This window comes from Podospora pseudoanserina, chromosome 1 (genome assembly GCF_035222485.1).
Source record: "Podospora pseudoanserina strain CBS 124.78 chromosome 1, whole genome shotgun sequence".
NCBI classification, from domain to species: domain Eukaryota; kingdom Fungi; phylum Ascomycota; class Sordariomycetes; order Sordariales; family Podosporaceae; genus Podospora; species Podospora pseudoanserina.
In genome coordinates, this window is record NC_085920.1 from 3,845,029 (window position 1) to 3,864,715 (window position 19,687).

At 54.9% G+C, this 19,687-nt stretch overlaps 7 protein-coding genes across 7 annotated transcripts; 4 read left to right on the forward strand and 3 right to left on the reverse strand.

The window, feature by feature from the left end:
• Positions 1 to 58: 58 nt before the first annotated feature.
• On the forward strand, positions 59 to 1,125 carry vti1 (t-SNARE VTI1; the record flags this gene model as incomplete). The annotated part of the gene is made up of 3 exons (XM_062942368.1): positions 59 to 717; positions 772 to 970; positions 1,038 to 1,125. The coding sequence occupies exons 1-3, from the start codon at positions 318 to 320 to the stop codon at positions 1,123 to 1,125; spliced, it is 687 nt and encodes a 228-aa protein (XP_062805307.1). The 5' UTR covers positions 59 to 317.
• A 268-nt stretch (positions 1,126 to 1,393) lies between these two features.
• Positions 1,394 to 4,415, forward strand: URE1 (Urease; the record flags this gene model as incomplete). The annotated part of the gene is made up of 3 exons (XM_062942369.1): positions 1,394 to 1,585; positions 1,709 to 2,988; positions 3,067 to 4,415. The coding sequence occupies 3 exons, from the start codon at positions 1,394 to 1,396 to the stop codon at positions 4,277 to 4,279; spliced, it is 2,685 nt and encodes an 894-aa protein (XP_062805308.1). The 3' UTR covers positions 4,280 to 4,415.
• Positions 4,416 to 4,907: 492 nt separating this feature from the next.
• On the reverse strand, positions 4,908 to 7,466 carry QC764_111050 (uncharacterized protein). Its single transcript, XM_062942370.1, has 2 exons — positions 6,508 to 7,466; positions 4,908 to 6,323 (listed from the first exon to the last, which is right to left on the reverse strand). Exons 1-2 carry the CDS (start codon positions 6,667 to 6,669, stop codon positions 5,484 to 5,486), a joined length of 1,002 nt encoding a protein of 333 aa, XP_062805309.1. The 5' UTR covers positions 6,670 to 7,466; the 3' UTR covers positions 4,908 to 5,483.
• A 655-nt stretch (positions 7,467 to 8,121) lies between these two features.
• On the forward strand, positions 8,122 to 12,173 carry QC764_111060 (uncharacterized protein; the record flags this gene model as incomplete). The annotated part of the gene is made up of 6 exons (XM_062942371.1): positions 8,122 to 8,156; positions 8,307 to 8,783; positions 9,166 to 9,245; positions 9,341 to 9,723; positions 9,801 to 10,349; positions 10,408 to 12,173. The coding sequence occupies exons 4-6, from the start codon at positions 9,597 to 9,599 to the stop codon at positions 12,171 to 12,173; spliced, it is 2,442 nt and encodes an 813-aa protein (XP_062805310.1). The 5' UTR covers positions 8,122 to 8,156; positions 8,307 to 8,783; positions 9,166 to 9,245; positions 9,341 to 9,596.
• Positions 12,174 to 12,393: 220 nt separating this feature from the next.
• On the reverse strand, positions 12,394 to 13,131 carry QC764_111070 (uncharacterized protein; the record flags this gene model as incomplete). The annotated part of the gene is made up of 1 exon (XM_062942372.1): positions 12,394 to 13,131. The coding sequence occupies one exon, from the start codon at positions 13,129 to 13,131 to the stop codon at positions 12,394 to 12,396; it is 738 nt and encodes a 245-aa protein (XP_062805311.1).
• Positions 13,132 to 14,104: 973 nt separating this feature from the next.
• Positions 14,105 to 16,890, reverse strand: QC764_111080 (uncharacterized protein; the record flags this gene model as incomplete). Its single annotated transcript, XM_062942373.1, has 2 exons — positions 14,105 to 16,671; positions 16,731 to 16,890. 2 exons carry the CDS (start codon positions 16,888 to 16,890, stop codon positions 14,105 to 14,107), a joined length of 2,727 nt encoding a protein of 908 aa, XP_062805312.1.
• On the forward strand, positions 16,763 to 18,837 carry CKA2 (Casein kinase II subunit alpha'). Its single transcript, XM_062942374.1, has 5 exons — positions 16,763 to 16,948; positions 17,030 to 17,607; positions 17,673 to 18,046; positions 18,120 to 18,539; positions 18,594 to 18,837. Exons 2-5 carry the CDS (start codon positions 17,367 to 17,369, stop codon positions 18,690 to 18,692), a joined length of 1,134 nt encoding a protein of 377 aa, XP_062805313.1. The 5' UTR covers positions 16,763 to 16,948; positions 17,030 to 17,366; the 3' UTR covers positions 18,693 to 18,837.
• The last annotated feature ends 850 nt before the right edge of the window (positions 18,838 to 19,687 follow it).

The window sequence follows — 19,687 nt, forward strand, 5'->3', positions numbered from 1 at the left end:
GCGGGGAGGTAGGCACCAGTCGCTCTAGGTGGGCTGGACAGTGGACGTCACAGTTGAACAACACCCCTGTCCCCGGCACGCAAGCACCCCGCCCGCATGCGACTCAGCGGCCGGCTGGCCGGGGGGTTAAGGGTGACCTCCCCAGGCTGTCATGTGCGTGCCAGCCACTGGCCCGTGCTTGCATGTCGTAGTCGCAGTTGTCGTCGCCGCAACCAACCCAGCCAACCTGGAACTTTGACTTTGACAAACATCAATCAACAAGTAAATACCAACGACTGGCCGGGGCGTTCAGGTCTCAGCCCAAAACTGCCATCACCATGTCCAACCTCCTCGACACCGACGCCGGCACCGAGCTCTTCAAGCACTACGAATCAGAATACCTGCTCGTCCGCGCCGACCTGACCCAGAAACTCGACCAAATCAATGAGTTATCCGGCGAGCCCAGAAAGGCCGCCCTCAGCGCGGCAGAGCGGGCGCTGGAGGAAACCGACGAGCTAGTGGGCCAGATGCAGATGGAGAAGCAAAACGTCCCCTCGTCTCAGCGCACAGCAATCAACAGACGGATCCGCGACTACAAGAGCGATGTCGATGGATACAGGCGAAAGCTGCGGACTCTGGCCGAGGACAGGAGTGCGCTTTTTGGGGGACGGTACACGGACAATCCCGGTGGTGCTTCTGGGGATGCGCAGCTGGAGCAGAGGCAGCAGTTGCTGTCTGGTAGGTTTCTAGGAAGCCAAAGGAAGGGGAATCTGAAGCTGATTGATGATAAAGGAACCGATCGTTTGGACCGCAGCACTCAGCGCCTGAAGGCTAGTCAACAGCTGGCGAACGAGACCGAGTCCATCGGTGCCAACACTCTGGCCACGCTGCAGCAGCAGCGCGAGACGATCGAGCACACCACGCGCGTTATGTACGAGAGCGAGGGTTATGTCGATCGCAGTTTGAAGAGCATCAAGGGCATTGCCCGTAGGTATGACGTTTGCTGCGCACCCCTTTTGGGACTCTCAAAATCACATACTTACTTGTTATCTGTCCAGGATGGCTACCAATCGGATAATCACCATCGCCATCATTACCGTCTTGGTTTTGCTCATCTTTGCTGTCATCTTTAGCAAGTTCAAATGATTGATGTGTGAATTGTTGGTTCTACAGGCTGGCGAAACGGTTAGAAGGAGTTATTCATTGGCTGTACTAGGGTTATGGATGGGTCAGCATGATTTGAGTTGCTTGTAAAACACGGTCTTTTTTCCTCCCTCTCTCTCACTGCTCTTATCTCGGCTTCTTTTGGCTGTGTGTTGTTGTGTAAATGTACATACTGCCACTTGCGTAATAAATGGAGCTTCTCTTATCAGTTGGTTAATGCGGGGTTATCGCCCACCCACCCACCACGACCATGATCCCGGCGCCGGAGGGGGGACTCATAAACAAACGGGGGGTGGTGGCATATCTTTTGATAATTCCTCCGAGTTTGTCCTGGGATTTTAGGAAAGTCAATTTTTCAATTTCGTCCAGTTTGAACCTTTTTTCCTTGTCTGTGAGAAGGGAGACACAAGGTTGGGCAAAGATGCTTCTTGTACCGAGAGAGGTTAGTCAGTCAGTCACACATACCGTGCCCAGCCAGTCCCTCACCCCCAACCCATTTGACATGCAGCCGTGGTGTTCATCCCATCTTCTTCTTTTCACCAACTGAAACTGACGAAAACCAAAGCTCGACAAGCTCACAATCTCCCACCTCGGCTTCCTCGCCCAGCGGCGTCTCGCCCGCGGCTTGAAGCTGAACCACTCTGAGGCTGTAGCGCTCATCTCGTCCAACATCCAGGAGCTGATCCGCGACGGGAACCATGTCGTCTCTGACCTCATGTCCCTCGGGTCGACGATGCTAGGTCGACGGCACGTCCTGCCGAGCGTGCTGTCGACGCTGCATGAGATACAGATCGAGGGGACGTTTCCTAGCGGTACTTACCTCGTCACGGTGCACAACCCCATCTCCTCTGATGACGGTAACCTCGACAGGGCGTTGTATGGGAGTTTTCTGCCTGTGCCGAGCAATGATGCGTTTCCGGTGCCACCGGCAGAAGAATACGCGCCTGAAGCCCAACCCGGAGCGGTGGTTTGCGTCAAGGATGCGGTGGTGAGGCTGAATGAAGGGAGGAGGAGGATCAAGCTCCAGGTGACGAGCAAGGGGGATAGGCCGGTGCAGGTCGGGTCTCATTATCACTTTGTGGAAGTCAACCCCGAATTGGAATTTGATCGGATTGCGGCGGTAGGGTACAGGTTGGATATCGCTGCCGGGACGTCTGTTCGGTTTGAGCCGGGGGACAAAAAGACCGTCACGCTGGTTGAGATTGGGGGGCATAAGGTTATTAGAGGGGGGAACAGAATCGCGAACGGGGTGGTGGAGGAGACGAGGAAGAATCCTGACGAGATTGTCAAACGGCTGTTGGATATGGGCTTTGCTCACACGCCGCAGAAGGATGTCGTTGAGTTTATGGAGGGGTTTACGATGGATAGGCGGGCGTATAATACCATGTTTGGGCCGACAACCGGAGATCTTGTGAGGCTGGGGGCGACGGATCTGTGGATCAAGGTTGAGAAGGATTATACGGTTTATGGCGAGGAGTGTAAGTTTGGTGGTGGCAAGACGCTTCGGGAGGGGATGGGGCAGGCGACCGGGCGGTCGGATAGGGATACGCTTGATCTGGTGGTGACGAATGCGTTGGTTGTGGACTGGACGGGGATTTACAAGGCGGACATTGGGGTTAAGGAGGGGTTTATTGTCGGGATTGGCAAGGCAGGGAATCCGGATGTGATGGATGGGGTGACGGAGGGGATGGTGGTGGGAAGCTGTACGGATGTTATTGCTGGTGAGGGCAAGATTATCACTGCGGGTGGGATTGATACGCATATTCACTTCATCTGCCCTCAACAGGTGGAGGAAGCTCTCGCCTCTGGAGTCACTACTTTCCTTGGTGGTGGTACAGGTCCCAGGTAAGAGCCAACCCTTTTTTTTTTTTTTTCCCGTTAACCCCTATCCTACCACATCACTAACCCAGCCCCCTTTTCCAGCGCCGGCACCAACGCAACAACCTGCACCCCCGGCGCGCACTACATGAAACAAATGCTCCAGGCAACCGACTCCCTCCCCATCAACATCGGCATCACAGGCAAAGGCAACGACTCGGACCCCCTCGCAATCAGAGAACAAATCGCTGCCGGCGCCTGCGGCCTCAAACTCCACGAAGACTGGGGGACCACCCCGGCCGCCATCGACACTTGTCTTTCCGTCTGCGACGAAATGGACGTCCAGTGCATGATCCACACCGACACCCTCAACGAAGCCGGCTTCGTCGAAACCGCCGTCGCCGCCTTTGCCAACCGCACAATCCACACCTACCACACCGAAGGCGCCGGCGGGGGCCACGCCCCAGACATCATCTCTGTGGTCGAACACCCCAACGTGCTACCCTCCTCCACGAACCCAACCCGCCCCTTCACCCTCAACACTCTGGACGAACACCTCGACATGTTGATGGTCTGCCACCACCTAAGCAAAAACATCCCCGAAGACGTCGCGTTTGCCGAGTCCCGCATCAGAGCCGAGACCATCGCCGCAGAGGATGTCCTTCACGACCTCGGCGCGATCAGCATGATGTCCTCCGACTCCCAAGCCATGGGCCGTTGCGGGGAGGTCATTCTCAGAACATGGAACACCGCCCACAAGAATAAACTTCAACGCGGCCCGTTGCCCGAAGATGCCCCCACCGGCTGCGACAATGTCAGGGTTAAACGATATGTGTCAAAGTATACCATCAACCCCGCCATCGCCCAAGGCTTCTCCCACCTGATCGGGAGCATCGAAGTCGGCAAACTAGCCGATTTTGTCGTCTGGGATCCGGCCTGGTTTGGGACGAAGCCGAGCTTGGTGGTGAAATCGGGCTTGATTGCGGTGGCCATGATGGGGGATCCGAATGCCAGCATACCGACCATTCAGCCGGTGGTTGCGAGGCAGATGTTTGCTAGGGATTTGCCCGGTGCGAGTGTGGTTTTTGTGAGCAAGGAGAGTGTTGAGAACGGGAATATAAAGAGTTATGGGCTGAGGAAGAGGGTGAGCGCGGTGAGGGGGTGTAGGGGGATTGGGAAGAGGGATATGAAGTGGAATGATAGGATGCCGAGGATGAGGGTTGATCCTGAGAGGTATGTGGTTGAGGCGGACGGGAAGAGGTGTGAGGCGGAGCCGAGTGAGAAACTGCCGTTGACGCAGGGGTATTTTGTTTATTAAGATCGGGGGTATAATGGTTGGTTTTTTTTTTTTTTTTTTTTTGCTTGTGTGTGATATGGTAGTTAACACGTAAGGCAAGCGGGATCTCTACACATTTGAATTTGAAACTAAAGCTTGAGACTGGCTGAGGGTGGTGAAAAATTGCTCTGTGAACATGACAAGAAGGAGCCTGTCAGTTTTGATGGCGCATAGGTCTTCAGCAAGGCCTCATGGTGCTCGGAAAAGGGACTTGTCAGTTAGCAAAACTCGACCCCTATTCCTCGTTAAACAGTGTCGTTTAAAAACAGGGTGTGTGCTGGGGCCCTGGAATAGGGCTTTCGAGGTCCCGTTGTGGGGAGGGAGGAGTGCTCCAAGTCGGGGCGTTAGTTGGGACCGTCCCGCCTGTGCTCTGACCTCGACTTCGGACCCAACACTTCTGTAGGGTTCTGAAAGCGTATCAGTGGTAGCTTGAGAAAGCCAGAGCACTCACAATCAAGAAGCAGTTGTTCTACAAAGGCTGAGAGCTATCAGCAGAGAAGATGGTCCGATATATAGCCCCCATAATCCTCCTGGCGACACTATGCTTGGAACACAAGGCTGGCGGCTCTCAAGATAATAGGTTCTAGAAACTATCCAGAAAAAACAACCTTTGATAAGAGATCCGAAGAGTTAACAGAAACACCCACCTGGTGCAGACTTGATCACTTGGTCTCTATCACAACATGTCACACAACGTAACACAAGTGTACTTATTGAAGTTTCATTTCACCAAGCCCCCGAGCTCACTCGATACCTACATGCAGAACGGCGACGCACTCACTGACCCAGGCCCCAAGACGACTACATACATCCGACAAGACTCCATACAAAAGCCATTCCTGCGTCTTTTCCCCTTCCTCCGCTCCCACCTGAATAGCAAAGCAAAACGAGAACTGACCCGCCAATATTCCCCAGTTCATACCCATACAAATAATACAAAAACGCGCGACCGCCTGCTTCAACTGTTGCGGCAAAAAGCGATCAGAGATGGAGAAAAATATCATGCCCGCGTTGTTCAAAACCCAGCTGCCTTTGCTCCCAAAGCATAAAGAAAAGATGCCGCCCCAGTCAGTGCAGAGAGGCAACGCAAGAGAGGCGCCAGAGGTATCATCAAGATTGGAAACGAACCGACCTAAACCAGACCCAGAGTATAACGCGCAAAAGAGAGACAAGGAGACGAGCACAATTAGTTCTTGGTCTTCTTACGAGCAGACTTCTTGGGCTCCTCCACAATCTCGGCCGCCTTGGACGTTCTCTTCCTCTTCTTGGCCTCCGGGCTCGCCGGAGTGGCGGCGGGCTCTGGCTTGGGAGGCTCGGGGACAGCGGGAGTGGCAGCCGTGCTCTTCCGCTTGCGGGTCACGGCCTTCTTGTTGGGGGTTTTGGCTGGCGGCGCGGGCTCCTCCTCGGAGACCTCGGCGGGAGGGGACTCGACAGCGGCCGTCTGGTGAAGCTGCTCGGCGATGGCATCCTGCTCATCGGCGGGGAACTCCTCCACCTGGGCGAGGTTGGAAACGTCAATGTTGTAGAGCTCAGCATAAGCACGAGCCTCATCATCCGACATGTTCTTGGCGTCCATGTTGCCGGCCTTGTAGGAGTGGACGCGAGCCTGGTAGAGGCGGAGGTTGTACTTGTAAGCCGTGTTCCAACCCGCCTTCTCACCAGGGGCCATGACAGCCCAGCGACGCTGGCCCTCTTCCTGGACAGCACCCTTGGGAGCTCCCTCACCAAGGTCGCTCGCAATGATGGGACGAGCAGTCTGCATGTAGAGGAAGTAGGGGGTTAGGGGACGCTTGGGGGCGTTGGGGTCATGAGTGCGCTTCTTGCGCTCCTTCTTCTCCTCAACGACGGGCATGGGGGCAGCAAGGGCAGCGGGCATCAGGCCGCCGAGAGCGCCGTTGAGATGGTCAAGAGTCTCCTGTCCATTCTCGAGGCTGGTACCCTCGCCAATGAGAAGGTTCGTCTGACGCAAATAATCGGCAGAAAAACTCCTAATCAAATCCTGGATAGTTTGCAGACGGTTGTACACCTTGGAGGACGGTCAGCAAGTGTGAAGGTGTCTGGGTGGCCATAGCTTATCGGGGTGCGGTTGCCAGAACCAAGCAGGTACAAGTAAAGAAAAGGAGTGGGTGGGTTGTGCCTTGCACCTAGCCCAGCTCGAGGCAAGAGGTGGCGGGGGTGGGTGGAAGTGGAAGTGCAAAGCCAATGCTTACAGAGTCTCTGACGCGAATAAACTGCGCGACATCGATGACGGGAGGGCCACCCGGGATCTGGGCAACAGGGAGTTGTTGTTGCTGGATGGGGTTGATGATGGCTGGCGCGACTGGCGCAGGCGAGGGGGCGACCTCAGCGACCTTCTTGGGTGGGCGCGGCATATTTGCGACTTTTTGGGTTTTGGAATCTGTTAAGAATGACTTTGTTGTTGTTGTTGTTGCTGTTGCTGTTGCTGTTGCTGTTGTAAGATAATAGCGGGATGGCGGCGCTGTTGCTGCGAATGCGACGGCGCGATGGTGGATTGCGCTGTGGTTTGGGGAGGGCAAAGCGCTGAGCGGAGGTGCTGGAAAATGAAGGGAGAGATCAAGAGGAAATTTTTGGGCGGGAGGTTTGGGGGGAGTGGCGGGGTCCCCAAAATATACGCCGAGCCGCTGGGGGAAGAGCCAGCGCTGATTTACCTGCTGAAAATTGGCGGGTCGTGAAAAAAATTGTGCGCTGCCTGGGGGTGGAAGGGGGGCTGCCCGATTTTGGGCGAAATCAGTCACGGCACCAGGGCACCCCGCTCCGGGGAAGCTTCAGCGTCCTGCCCGCAAGGCTCCCAACAACAACACGCCTGTCGACACATTTCAGGTCCGCCTACTACCAACCGCTACCTATTCCTGACTATCCCACTACAAATAGACAACACCGTACATCCCGTCCTTCATTAGGTACTCCGTCTCTTGCAGCCTTTGTTTTCTGCACCTTCTATCGGTTCCCCCCCCTACCAAAAGCGCAAAGCTCCGCAGTCGCACCTGCCCAGCCAGCTCCAGAGCCTCGTGTACAGCGAACCCGGGCACCTCAGTTTGGTGCAACAACATGTTACCTAACCCGACGCGCCAACAAACCCCACTGGGGCCTGCAGTCAAACCTCTCCACCACAACATCCTCGCAGTCACTGATTTCTGGTCGCTGCTGTTCTTCTCTATGATGGCGCTGGACTAACGACCAATGTTTTTATTTGCTGTCGTGGAGGTGTGCCATTGATCATGGCTGATATCGACAAGGCTGGTTTTCGCAAATCGATTCGCCATGTCTGCATGCTCGGTGCACCGCTGTAGGCGTCCAGCGAGCCGCCGGCGACTTGGGTCGCTGTTCTTCAGCTACGCGATGCAGCTATCTCGAAGGCCCTTTAGGTACTTCGGGGGCGCTCTTCCAGCGGTTGGCGGAAGATCGAGTGGTCTTACGCGAGGCCTTCCACTGTCCAATTGGGGCTCGCTGTTGTCTTTGAGACACCGCAGCGCTGTCCTCCCGTCCCCTCCCAAAGCGACAGGGGGTCTTCGTCAGCACCGGGGTGATTTTTTTCTTTGCTGATTGATTTTGAAGCTGCTGTGGAGCGCCCCCCCAGGTCTCTCTGATTTTCTCTGCCCAGGCCCGCCCAAGCTTCTCTTCTTCAGTTCTTCACAGCCTGAGGTGATCGCTTTCCCCCTCACTTCCCATTCCTCGAACCAGCTTCTGTCGCAACGGTTTGCTTCTCTTGGTTAGGGGCATTGTACACCACCATTGCACCAGGAATTTGGGGAACCTTTTACTTCTCTGCTATAGCCTTCCGCCACTGGCATGGCACAGAGTCTCTGGAGAGGAGCATACAGCAGCTTTGGCCGGCGCTGTCTGTCAGCTCTTCATCTCAGCCTACAGCCTCGCACTTTGCTTCCTGCTCTGAAATGATATATGATTTTCTAAGTTCTTTCCATGCCAGCATCAATCTTCGTCAAAGGAAGGCGTACCTAGAGCACTACACCGACGCGCTATCCAAAAGCACTATTTTATGTAAATTATGCAACATGTCCTCGAAATACAAATTGAAGAGTACGGGACTTGACTTGATACCGTTAACGAAGCCCAACCCGTTGGAAACGCATTGTCGGTGCAAGACGACCCAAGACGACCCAGGACAGGCGAGCTCGTTGCGCGACAGTTGAATCATATCGATCGAACAAAGACGCCGAGTTGCAGCTGGCAGCGACATCACCGTTGCCCTGCCGCACCTCGCTCGCCGGCGATGTGCTCGTCACATTCAGTTATTCACGCTTTTCTGCTTCTGAACCTCTTCTCGAGGTCTAGACGTTCTGAATTTTTCATAGCGCGGGAATGCTGAGACGGGCATAGGCGGCGCGGACGGCCGGATGGCCAGCCCCGCCTGAACTTCCGCCGCTTTCTCGTCGACATCCACAGCACCAACGCGCCAGCCACACCCCGCTGATGCCATTGCGCGTTTGATTCCGACTCAGTCTAGGTACTGAACAGCGCTCTCTTTCGTGTCAGTCTCGAGCATAGTGTAGATAAACAAATGAAGCCATCTCCAGAGTGTCGTGTCCTGGGTCCCAAAGCAAGATCTTGGCTTCGGTTGGGCTCAAGCGCCCAGTCTGTGATGGGTACGAGGGTACCAACCCGATGACGATGACGCTGCTACCGTTTACCTCTCCGTGAGCTATCGACCCCACCCCGCTTTGCCAGAGGGCAACCCCGCTCCGCCAGTCAACCCCTCCCTGTGCCCCGCGAACGACGCAAGCTGAATGGTTGGCTTGGCAGTGTTTCTGATTGCCTGAAACTCGGGTTTTTGGCTGTGATATGGCATGGCCGATGCAATGGTGTGAGCCGCGCTGATGTTCAAGCAGCCCGAAGCAGGATATGAGCTCCTGCTTTGTTTCCAAGTTGATAATGGAGGGTGATGCTCAAGTTTATATTTAGGGAATTGGTATCCTCATTCTCGTCCCCCTCTCTCTCCCTCTCCCTCTCCCTCTCTATCTCTCTCGTGCTGACCCTCTTTCTTGCCACACCTCCAACAAATAGAGCTTATCCATCCCATCTCCAAAGCCCGAACCCACCGAGCTGAGCTCACCGGCAAACAGGGGTTTTTGTTTTCCTGTCTTGCTCTCTGCGAGCTTCTGCCCCGCACTTGGTTCCCTCTTCTTCCAAGACTTTTGAAATATCTCGCCCATTGATACCCTCTACCTAAAACTCATCTTACACCCAACTACCGTTGTTATTTTCTGCGACTTTAAACTACTACAAAGCATCATAGCGATAAAGCAATTCATATTCAACCATGGCTTACTCAAGGGAGTACCCGACCATCTTGCTCGGGGTCATCCTCCTGTTTTGGTTTGTGAAGCCTACCCTCGCCTTTGGCGCTGGTAACATTGCCGGGATTTCTAGCATCGAGGGCCAGAACTGTGAGTTGATTCCTCCTACCATTTACGGCACATCACCAGGCTGATCGGGCGCTTTGTCACAATCACAGGGCGCCACGGTGACATCGAAGATGCCCTCCTCAAAGTCATGATGGCTCGCGCCGTCGGCGGCAAGAGATTCGACAAGCTGATGGTCTCCCGCGTCTACTTTGGCAACTGGCTCCGCGACTACTCCCAAGCCATCGACGTCGGCACCGTCAAGAGCGTCTCTGCCGAGGCCATCAGGCTCCTTCTCTGCGTGCTCGGATTCATTACTTTCGGCTACGGCAGCAAGGAGTTCGAGGTGACGGCCGACCGTCTGGGGTGCTACCGTCCCGAGGACCACATCGACAACCCAAAGGACTATGCCGAGAACGAGGACGCCAGGCAGTACCACCGCGCTCTTCGCGGCCCGGTCAACGAGGAGGTCGAGCTGGCGATCGACCCCGAGACGGGCATGAAGAATTACATTGCTAATGAGAACATCGGGATCATGACGTCGGCTGCGCACTGCAGGAAGCTGTTCACGGATGCGATTGAGCTTGGGAGGAGGTATGGGAGGAGTGGGAACAAGGATGATTTGTATGAGTGCCTGAGATTGATCGGGACTGGGTTGCACTGTCTCGAGGGCATGTTTCTCTCGTCGTTATATTTTACAGGACAAGGTCGAAACTAACATGAATGCAGACTACTTCGCCCACAGCAACTACATCGAACTCGCCCTCATCGAAATGGGCGAGCAAGACGTCTTCCCCCACGTGGGCCGCAACACAAAGATCTCCCTGGAGGGCGCCAACGACGAAGTCTACCCCATCGTCACCGGCACCTTTGGCGGCGTCGACTTTTTGCACTCGGTCACGGGCGAGGTCTCGGACAAGCTCATCCAGAGTGAAATCCAAGACCTGGAGAACACGCTCGAGCAGTCCAAAAACTCGGACCTGTCCTACCTCCGCGAGCTCCTCGACAAGATCCCCGACGGGCTCATCGGCGGCGACAAGAAGAACAAGGTCAACGAGATCCAGGACAATGCCAACGCCGCCCAGATGGAGCAGACGAGCATCTCGCCCAAGGAGACGGAGGAGTTTACCCGCCAGGTCCAGGACATCTTCCGGCAGATCATGCCCGCGATCGAGTACCACGACGACTTGCTCAAGAGCATCTCGGAGGCGGTGTCTAGGATCCCGATTCTCCCCAAGATTATCGAGCAGCTCGAGGAGCAGCTCTCGTTGTTTGTGTTTCAGGTCATCGCCCCGTTTGTGATTCCGGTTATCGAGCAGATCAAGAACGAGCTCGCGACGGGCGCGACGGAGATTATCGAGTCGAGCAAGAACGAGCAGCACATTGTTTTCGAGGACGATGACGCTTCTGATCCTACGCACTCGATGCTGTCGAAGGATCATTTTACCAACATTCTCAACGAGGTTGCTGGGCGGGCGGCGTCGAAGGTTGTTTCCTGGTCTGTGCCGCAGCTCATGGAGGCTATCGATGACGAGGGGGTGGATGTCGATCGGGTTCTCAACAAAATTATCTATGGTGTGCTCCACCACCCTGCGCAGCGGAACATGGGGCCTAACGGGGCTGATGAGGGCCGGAGGCTGATTTATGGGATTGTGGAGGAGTGGTGGAATGATATGGGGCGGGGTCAGCAGGAGGATTATAGGCGGAAGCTGAGCAGGGAGGGGGTGGAGAATGGGGAGAATCATAGGGAGGGGGAGAAGGATTGCGGGCATGGGTGTGGGGGGGGCGGGTTGAAGGTGAAGAAGAATTATGCTAATGCTGCGCCGGAGACAATGGAGGATCGGATTGCCGAGGCGGCGGCCGGGCATATCGTTGCGGGGGTGAAGCAAAGCTTTAAGCAGGCGGCCGAGAATGCGGGGACTGGGGAGGGGGGTGGAGGGTTGGGTGGCTTCTTGAGTAGTGTGGCGGGCAATATTTTTAACTCTGCTAGGCAGGAGAGGGAGAGGGAGAGGAGTGAGCAGCAGGAGGAGACGCCTAGCTATGGGGGTGGTGGGTATAGGAGACAGGAGGAGGAGAGGCCTAGCTACGGCGGCGGCGGTGGTTATGGTGAGGCTGCCAGCTACGGCCGTCGTGAGGAGGAAAGCTCCGGTTATGGCGGTGGCTACGGCCGTCGTGAGGAGGAAAGCTCCGGATACGGCGGTGGCTACGGTCGTCGTGAGGAGGAGAGCTCTGGATACGGCGGTGGCTATGGTCGTCGTGAGGAGGAGAGCTCTGGATACGGCGGTGGCTATGGTCGTCGTGAGGAGGAGAGTTCAGGTTATGGCGGCGGCTATGGCCGTCGTGAAGAGGAAAGCTCTGGTGGCTATGGCGGTGGCGAAGCTGCTAGTTACGGTCGTGGTGACTATGGCGGCTACGGTGAATCTAACACCTACAGTGGTTACGGTCGCCGGAGAGATGACGACGAGGAGGAGGATGAGGGACGTCGCCGGTGGTAAACACTGGGCGGGTTTGTCTCGGGCATTCTTTGCTGACATGGTGGAATCAGAAGATGAGGCACTAGGTTTGTGATGGGTGAAATGGCTAGATGAGTTATATGATATCAAAAGACTTTTGCGTGTTGTATTCCAAACGCTGTGAGATGATTGCTGGCCGTGAATAATCATCTCCCCTTTTTAACCACGGGCCTCTCCTTACCCTTCCCCGTCCTCTCAATATTCAAGGAGTCCAAGTAGGAACCGTACTCGGCCCAGTAGGCGTCTGATCAATAACATCCCTCTGCCTCACACACTGACTCTTGGCCGTAATCGCCGCCGGGCAGGCAACCTGTCTGAACCTCACATCAGGGTTATCCGCCCCCATAAACCAGTCAAACCTCCAATTACATCCCGCCTTGAGCTTGTCCGGAAAACTCTCGCAAGCACTCTTGCTCCCCACACCGCCATACCTCTCCCCCCAACCATTAGGCGGCGCACCATACTGCTGGGTGCACGCATTGAAGATCCCGACACCACCCCCCGGCATGGCAATGTCAAAGTGATTGTTTCCCAGGTCGCCGCCGGTGTTGGTGGCCTGGACGATCATCTTCTTGCCCGAGACGGGGCCGGAGGTGAAGGTGAGCTCGTAGCAGGAGCAGCACCAGGAGGCCTCGTTGCTGCCGGCGATGTTGACGGCCGCCCAGCCGTAGGCGACGGTCTCGTTGACCGCCCACGGGGATTGGTTGCTGCACATGAAGGCTGACCCGCCCGAGTCGCACCCGGAGCGGGTGGACCCGCGGTCGTTGAGGGGGTTGTCGTTGCGGTCGCAGGTCAGGACGGGGGTGGAGGCGGTTGACTTGCCGGGCCAGGCGCAGGAGGGCTTGCAGCAGTCCCAGTAGCGGGTTGTTTTGCCTGCGCCTTGGGCTCCCTGGGCGGAGGCGAGGCCGCCGAAGGCCAGGATTGTGAGGGCGAGCTGCATGACTGGGTTGCAGATAGGGGTAGACCGTTGCAAGTAAACAAAGCTGGAGGTGACAAGGCAACCACAGAAGAACAAGACAAAACACAGTTCACAGGGAGGAGGCGAGAAAATATATACAACAAGATCAACACGGAGCCCAACCCCAGATCGTCACCTCTATATTGCCCTCCCCGCAAATATGCCATCAACAAATACAACAGTCGATCCCACCAATCGACCCCCATCCCCCTAGGTATTCATCTCCAGCATCACAGACACATTGAAAGGCTGCTCAATTGTCCCAGGTAATACCCGTCCATCCAAATTGCGTGATTACTTGTCCCGGGAATTTATTCCACCCCATCGTCCCTGGCCAATATGAGGCGTCCTATGACGGAGAAGAAGATAGACAACGGCAATGGCTTCCGAGATGGATATAGTACATAGATGAACATGTCATGTCAGTTACATATTCCCCTGTTTCTGGAATTTCTGGAGGTAGATACAGAGGCGTGAGAGATATGCGATCGACGTGGCTCGGAGAGGCGGGTGGTATATTAACCGCTGCAAGCTTGCTTGGCCCCTTGTTGTATGGCCCCCGCACTGGCAAGGAGATAAATAGGGGTTCGTCATCGTTGTCGTAGCTGCAGGCTGACCCCCTTGTGCAAGATCTAGATAATAGAGAGAGAGAGAGAGAGAGAATGAGCTAGTTAGTTAGTTAAGATGAGCTCTTTGTTTCCAAGTTTTTTTGGCTGTGAAATATCATGAGAACCTTTTTACAGAATAAGGTGTTAGATAACAATTCATTTTTACTTATCATTCAACCAGGTAGTGGAGCTTCATCTTGCCATGCATCTCTGACAGAGTAGTGCTTTTGTCTGTCTATCTGCTTTAAGCCAAAACAAAAAAAGTCAAAAACATTCTAACAAGTTCCAAAGTAGCAAAGTAAGCCAACTCGCTGTTGTTTTCTTCACCCCAGTCATAACCCACCCCATCACGGTAACCTCAACTCCTCCCTCCCCTCCACCTCAACACTATACTCCTTATACCCCCACAAATACCTCACCCTCAACACCTTCCCCTGCTGCCCCGCCATCGGGTTCGGATCCCAAAACCCAAGCAACTTCCCCTTCTTCACCCCCCTCGGAATATGCAACCGTCCCCAATCATCCACCAACGCCGCCAGCGCAATCGTCACATCCGCCACCTCCTCCGGCGGCGCATTCCTAACCCCGTACTTCGCCGACAAAATCACCAACCCCCCCTTTTGTCGTTCTTCCCTCTGCCTCCCCTCCGCTCCCGTGGCCAGAATAACAGTCAGCTCATCCGCCTCGGTCCTCCTCTTGTTAATATACTGCCTCAGCGCCGCAGGATTGATCCCCGGCCCCCTCGCCTTCGCCACCGCCCTCCTCTGCCTCTGCCTCTGCTTATAAAGCTCACACGCCGCCAAAGCAGCAAACGGAAACACGGTACTCCAAAACAGGACCTTCATCCCCAGCTTCGACCTCCCCGCCCCGCTCGCCATGAGAAAAGGCAGCGAGAACCTCTGCCCGAGCCTGGACCAGTAGAGCGAAAGATGAAGATTGAACGGCGACAGCCCCACCTCCAACCCTGCTTTGCTGAACCGACCAAACGACTTTAGCGCTCGGAACGCGAGGTAAAAGTCTTTTTGGACGGTGCCCGCTAGCTCGACCTCCCCGCGGATGCCGCCCTTTGCTCTGCCGGGGAGGTAAGAGGAAAAAAAATCCCTGCCGTAGCGGAGGTAGGCTGCTATGTTCCCCTTGGTGAAGCCGGTGGAAATTGTCCAGCTGCCGGGTTTGTTCTCGTCGAGGTCGGCGTCGAGGACGCAGAGGCCACGGGCCGAGGGTCTGGTGAGGGATTTGCCTTGGTGGATTCCGAGGTCGGGCTGGGCGAAGGAGTAGCCTACTTCTAGGGTTGGGGGGTTGGTGAAGGAGGCTAGCGAGCGGGAGCCAAAGGTCCGGGAGAAGTGCGTCATGTCGGCGCATTCTTTTGGCCGTGACGATGCGAGGTTGAAGAGGGAGAAGTCGCCCGAGTCGGCGATGAGGAAGGCGGTTCCGTTCGAGTCTGCGCCGACTCGCTTGTGGGCGGCGAGGCCAAAGTTGGTGATGTTGTGGGACCAGATTTTGGAGGCGAAGAGCTCCACGTTGATGGGGGCTGTTGGGTCGTGGAGGAGGGGGATGGTGTGGCCTACTCGGAGGGAGGTTGTGGGGTGAGGGAGGGGAGATACGTCTGTCTCGAGGATGAGGTCAGGGATTTGAGGGTGCTGGGGGGTCCTCGGGTCGCGCCAGGCCATCTCTTGGCGGAAGGAGAGGTTCAAGGCTGGCAGGAAACGGGAGGATAGAAGCTGGTCAAGACGGCGGCGGCTGTGAATGGATGGGCCTGGGGGCTGGTAGTGGTCCAGAACCAGTGGGGCGAGTCTGATAGGGTCATCGAGGAGACCGTGGACTGAGCCGGTGATGGTGAGGGTTGGGTCAGTGAACCGGATGGGAGGCTTGGTTGATGTCTTCTTTTGCTGCTGCTGCTCCGGAAGAGGTGTCTTCTTTTCTCCCTCTTCTGAATCTTCAAAGAAGTCTTTCAAGACCTTCACAAGAGTTACTGAGGCTTCCTCGAACGGCTCTTTGAATCCTGGCAAGGCCACGGTGGCAGACTTTTGCAGCGAGAAATCCAGCACTTCCACTCCAGGGTTTCCACGCTTCGCAAGTTCCTCAGAAGACGCAAGTAGAGGCGAAGCATTCACCCTGAATCCCAAGTCTGTAGTCGCCCGGGCATCCCGGCGAGTGAGGAGGATATACTGATCTTGGATCTTGCTCTCATAAGTGGTCTGCTTCTCTGCACCAAGAAGGGCAACATCAAGCTCGGCCTCGTCATCCTCCGAGTCATACCCCTCGATGGTCGACAAGTCGTAACCAATTCTTCGTGATGGGTCGGCCAAGACTTCATATGCCGCTTGAACCATCCCCAGATAGAAACCTGCCGGGCTCTGCAGAGGTCCTGACTGCCTCTCCACAGCAAGCACTTGAACGAGGCGGTTATATGCAGCCTGAACCTCCTCTCGCCTTAGTGCCGGCCCCTTCTTGGGAAGACACATAAGCTCATAGTAGCTTCTGTCCAGAGGGCCGTCTGCGAATAGCTTCCTGATGACTTCTCGCTCGGCGGCAACCTTTTCATCATCATCCTGGTCCTCTCCGCCCAAGTGCTCAGACGCCAGGGTCGAACCCACAAAGGAGGAAGCGTCGTCAAAATCAAACTCTAGCACGCTCCTGGTTGCTGCAAAATGTTCACGAAGGGAATAGCGATCTGTTTCAGTAGCAGGTGGGCGCAGCGACTGGCGATCAGCCTCGGCTGGACGTGCCGCCCTCTGGGAGCCATGGTTAGCCGGGGCTCTGGATCGCTGGGAGCGGATAGAACGCGTGTCCTCGTAGGTGGAGGGAGGTCTATTCGTCCTTCGCGACATGATTAGAGAGCCGAGAGTGACGACGCCGAGAAGAAACCAAAAGAGGCGTGTTGAAAGAAGACAAAAAGAATGGTTCGAGAATATCCCTTGATAGAGAATCGGGTTAGCTATCGCGGGGCTCAATGCAGGAAGATGAGTGGTTCACCGCCGCCTGATGGGTAGCGGATAGGTGCCGAGCCTTCTGATGCGACATGGCGACAGGGGGACTCGGCTGCTAGCTCGTTTGAGGAACTACAATAAAAGAAGCCGACGTGCCACTTGCCAGTCAGGTATTCAAGAATCAAGATGGAGAGCAGCTTTTTCATTACGAGATATATCGGGGACATATTTCCAGCTGCCCAGAAGTGCTAAAGAAACGGACGCGTAAGGTTCACTCCCGGCGGGCACCTGTAGTTGGCCAGTTTTCACAGGACCAAGATGCTAACAGTTGTTAAAAATGGCAAGATGGAGAATAGGGCTTAAACTGCGCCTCAACCGGACGCCTTTCCACCTGGAAGGGAGACACCAGAGGAGACACTGTACAGGATACAAGTAGCACCCAACTCAGTGCAGATCTCACATTTTGAAGTTGTACAACAGAGAGACGGGGAAGAAAAAAAAAAGGACCTGACCTGAAAGCGGCAGGCAACTGGAAGGCAAGGTCACCGCGATAAGCACCCTTATCGGCTGCAAGCAACTGGACTGGTCTGGGTGGGTTGCCAGGCAAGGCATCCCTGCAAAGCTACGCTAAACGGCAAGCGCAGCGAAACGCGCGCCTGGTCAAAGGACTCTTCTCAAAAAGATGCTGGCCGTGTGCCCCTCACTCTGTCTGCTGACATTGGGCGCTCTCTCGCCCACACCACCGCCAATTTGCAACATCGATCCCGCACCCCCAGCGACCGCGCAAACGAGCGCACCCGTCTCCAGAATGGCCAGAGTCTATGCCGATGTCAATCAGAACATGCCCAGGAGCTACTGGGACTATGATTCTGTCAATATCAGCTGGGGCGCTCTCGAAAACTACGAAGTTGTTCGCAAGATCGGTCAGTCATTTTAACCCTCCTTCCAAACAACGATTCGCTGACCCCCCACACTCCCCCCTCCCCAGGCCGCGGCAAGTACTCGGAGGTCTTCGAGGGAATAAACGTCGTCAACTATCAAAAATGCGTCATCAAGGTGCTCAAGCCCGTAAAAAAGAAGAAGATCAAGCGCGAGATCAAGATCCTGCAGAACCTGGCAGGCGGCCCCAACATCGTCGCCCTGCTCGACGTGGTTAGGGACTCGCAGAGCAAAACCCCATCGCTCATCTTCGAGTTTGTCAACAATACCGACTTCCGAACCCTCTACCCCAAGTTTGTCGACATCGACGTCCGCTACTACATCTACGAGCTCCTCAAGGCCCTCGACTACTGCCACAGCAAGGGCATCATGCACCGCGACGTGAAGCCTCATAACGTTATGATCGATCATGAGAACAGAAAGGCACGACCACCATCAATCAAAACACCTCTGGCTCTCTCTCTAGCCTGACCACTACTGACACTTCTCTCAATAGTTGCGCCTCATCGATTGGGGTCTCGCCGAATTCTACCACCCCGGCACCGAGTACAACGTGCGCGTCGCCTCGCGCTACTTCAAGGGTCCCGAGCTTCTCGTCGACTACCAGGAATACGATTACAGCCTGGACATGTGGAGCCTGGGCGCCATGTTCGCCTCCATGATCTTCCGCAAGGAGCCGTTTTTCCACGGCCAGAGCAACGCCGATCAGCTCGTCAAGATCGCCAAGGTGCTCGGCACCGACGACCTGTTTGACTACCTAGACAAGTACGAGATCGAGCTGGACACACAGTACGATGACATTCTGGGCCGTTTCCAAAAGAAGCCCTGGCACAGCTTTGTTAATGCAGACAATCAACGATTCGTCTCGAACGAGGCGATTGATTTCCTCGACAAGCTGCTTCGATACGACCATGCGGTAGGTTTTGTTTACCGTAATGAGATGTCATCCGATGCTAATGGTAAAATAAAGGAACGTCTCACCGCCAAGGAAGCCATGGCCCACCCCTACTTTGCGCCAATTCGCGATGAGGGCATCCTCCAGCGCTATCTCGCCGGCGAAGCAATCTAGTTGATACGTAAGGACGATCCGGTCAGAAAATTCTGGTCACCTGCCATCCCGGACGCGAATGACTCGTGGGCTTGCTGAGGAGTGGAAAGCGGCTGGAAGGAAGGCAGGACATCCTCCCCAAGTAGCAGCCAAGCGCAGAGAGGAAATTTGATTTTGATACCAGGGCTGCTGCTGCTGGAGTCGGGACCGGGGAGGGGACATGCCGAGGTTGGGGGGGGGGGGAAAGTGACTGTGGGTGGGTGTGAGGAGATGCGAGATTGAGGAGAATGAAGAGAGAGAGAGAGAGAGAGAGAGAGAGAGAGAGAGAGAGAGAGAGAGAGAGAAAGAAAGAAACACAACTTGAATAAAGTAGTTAGTGAAATATCGGTTGGTGCGATTAGAAATGGCAAGGAGTATGGGATTCGTGGTTCTTTTTTTTTTTTTTTTTTTTTTTTTTTTTGATTTGGGGGTGTGGTAATCCTTTCCTCTATATGTGAGGCGAGGGAGTGTGGAGGAAGGATAGGGTAGGGTAGCGAATGGATGTGTTGGTTTATTTCAGGCGCTGTTGACACTCCTGAGCTGTGTCATGTTGCATTTACAACAAGGTATATTTACCACCCTGAACTACCTATCAGGTTTGACTCTCTGTCTGTCCTTTGAATACCAGCCCTAAATCACAGCACAACCTGGTTCTACGAGCCTAGAAGGGCCAGGCTTGTGGCCGAGTCGGGACCAAGAAATATGCAAAGGCGCTGTGGTAAAAGAGCTATGAGCTCATGGAAGATGTGAAGTAAGTTTATAACTGGACTGTGGGGTGAGTCGTGGGGTGGTAATTAGCTGTGAGATATCAGCTGTGAGATATCAGCTGTGAAATATCAGCTGTGAAATATCAGCTGTGAAATATCAACTCTGAAATATCGGCTTTGAAATTTTGGCTGCGAAATGATAGCTGTGAAATAATTACTGGGAAAAGTGAATGGTGGATTGAGAGGTGTGAAAAAAGGGGTTATGAAAAA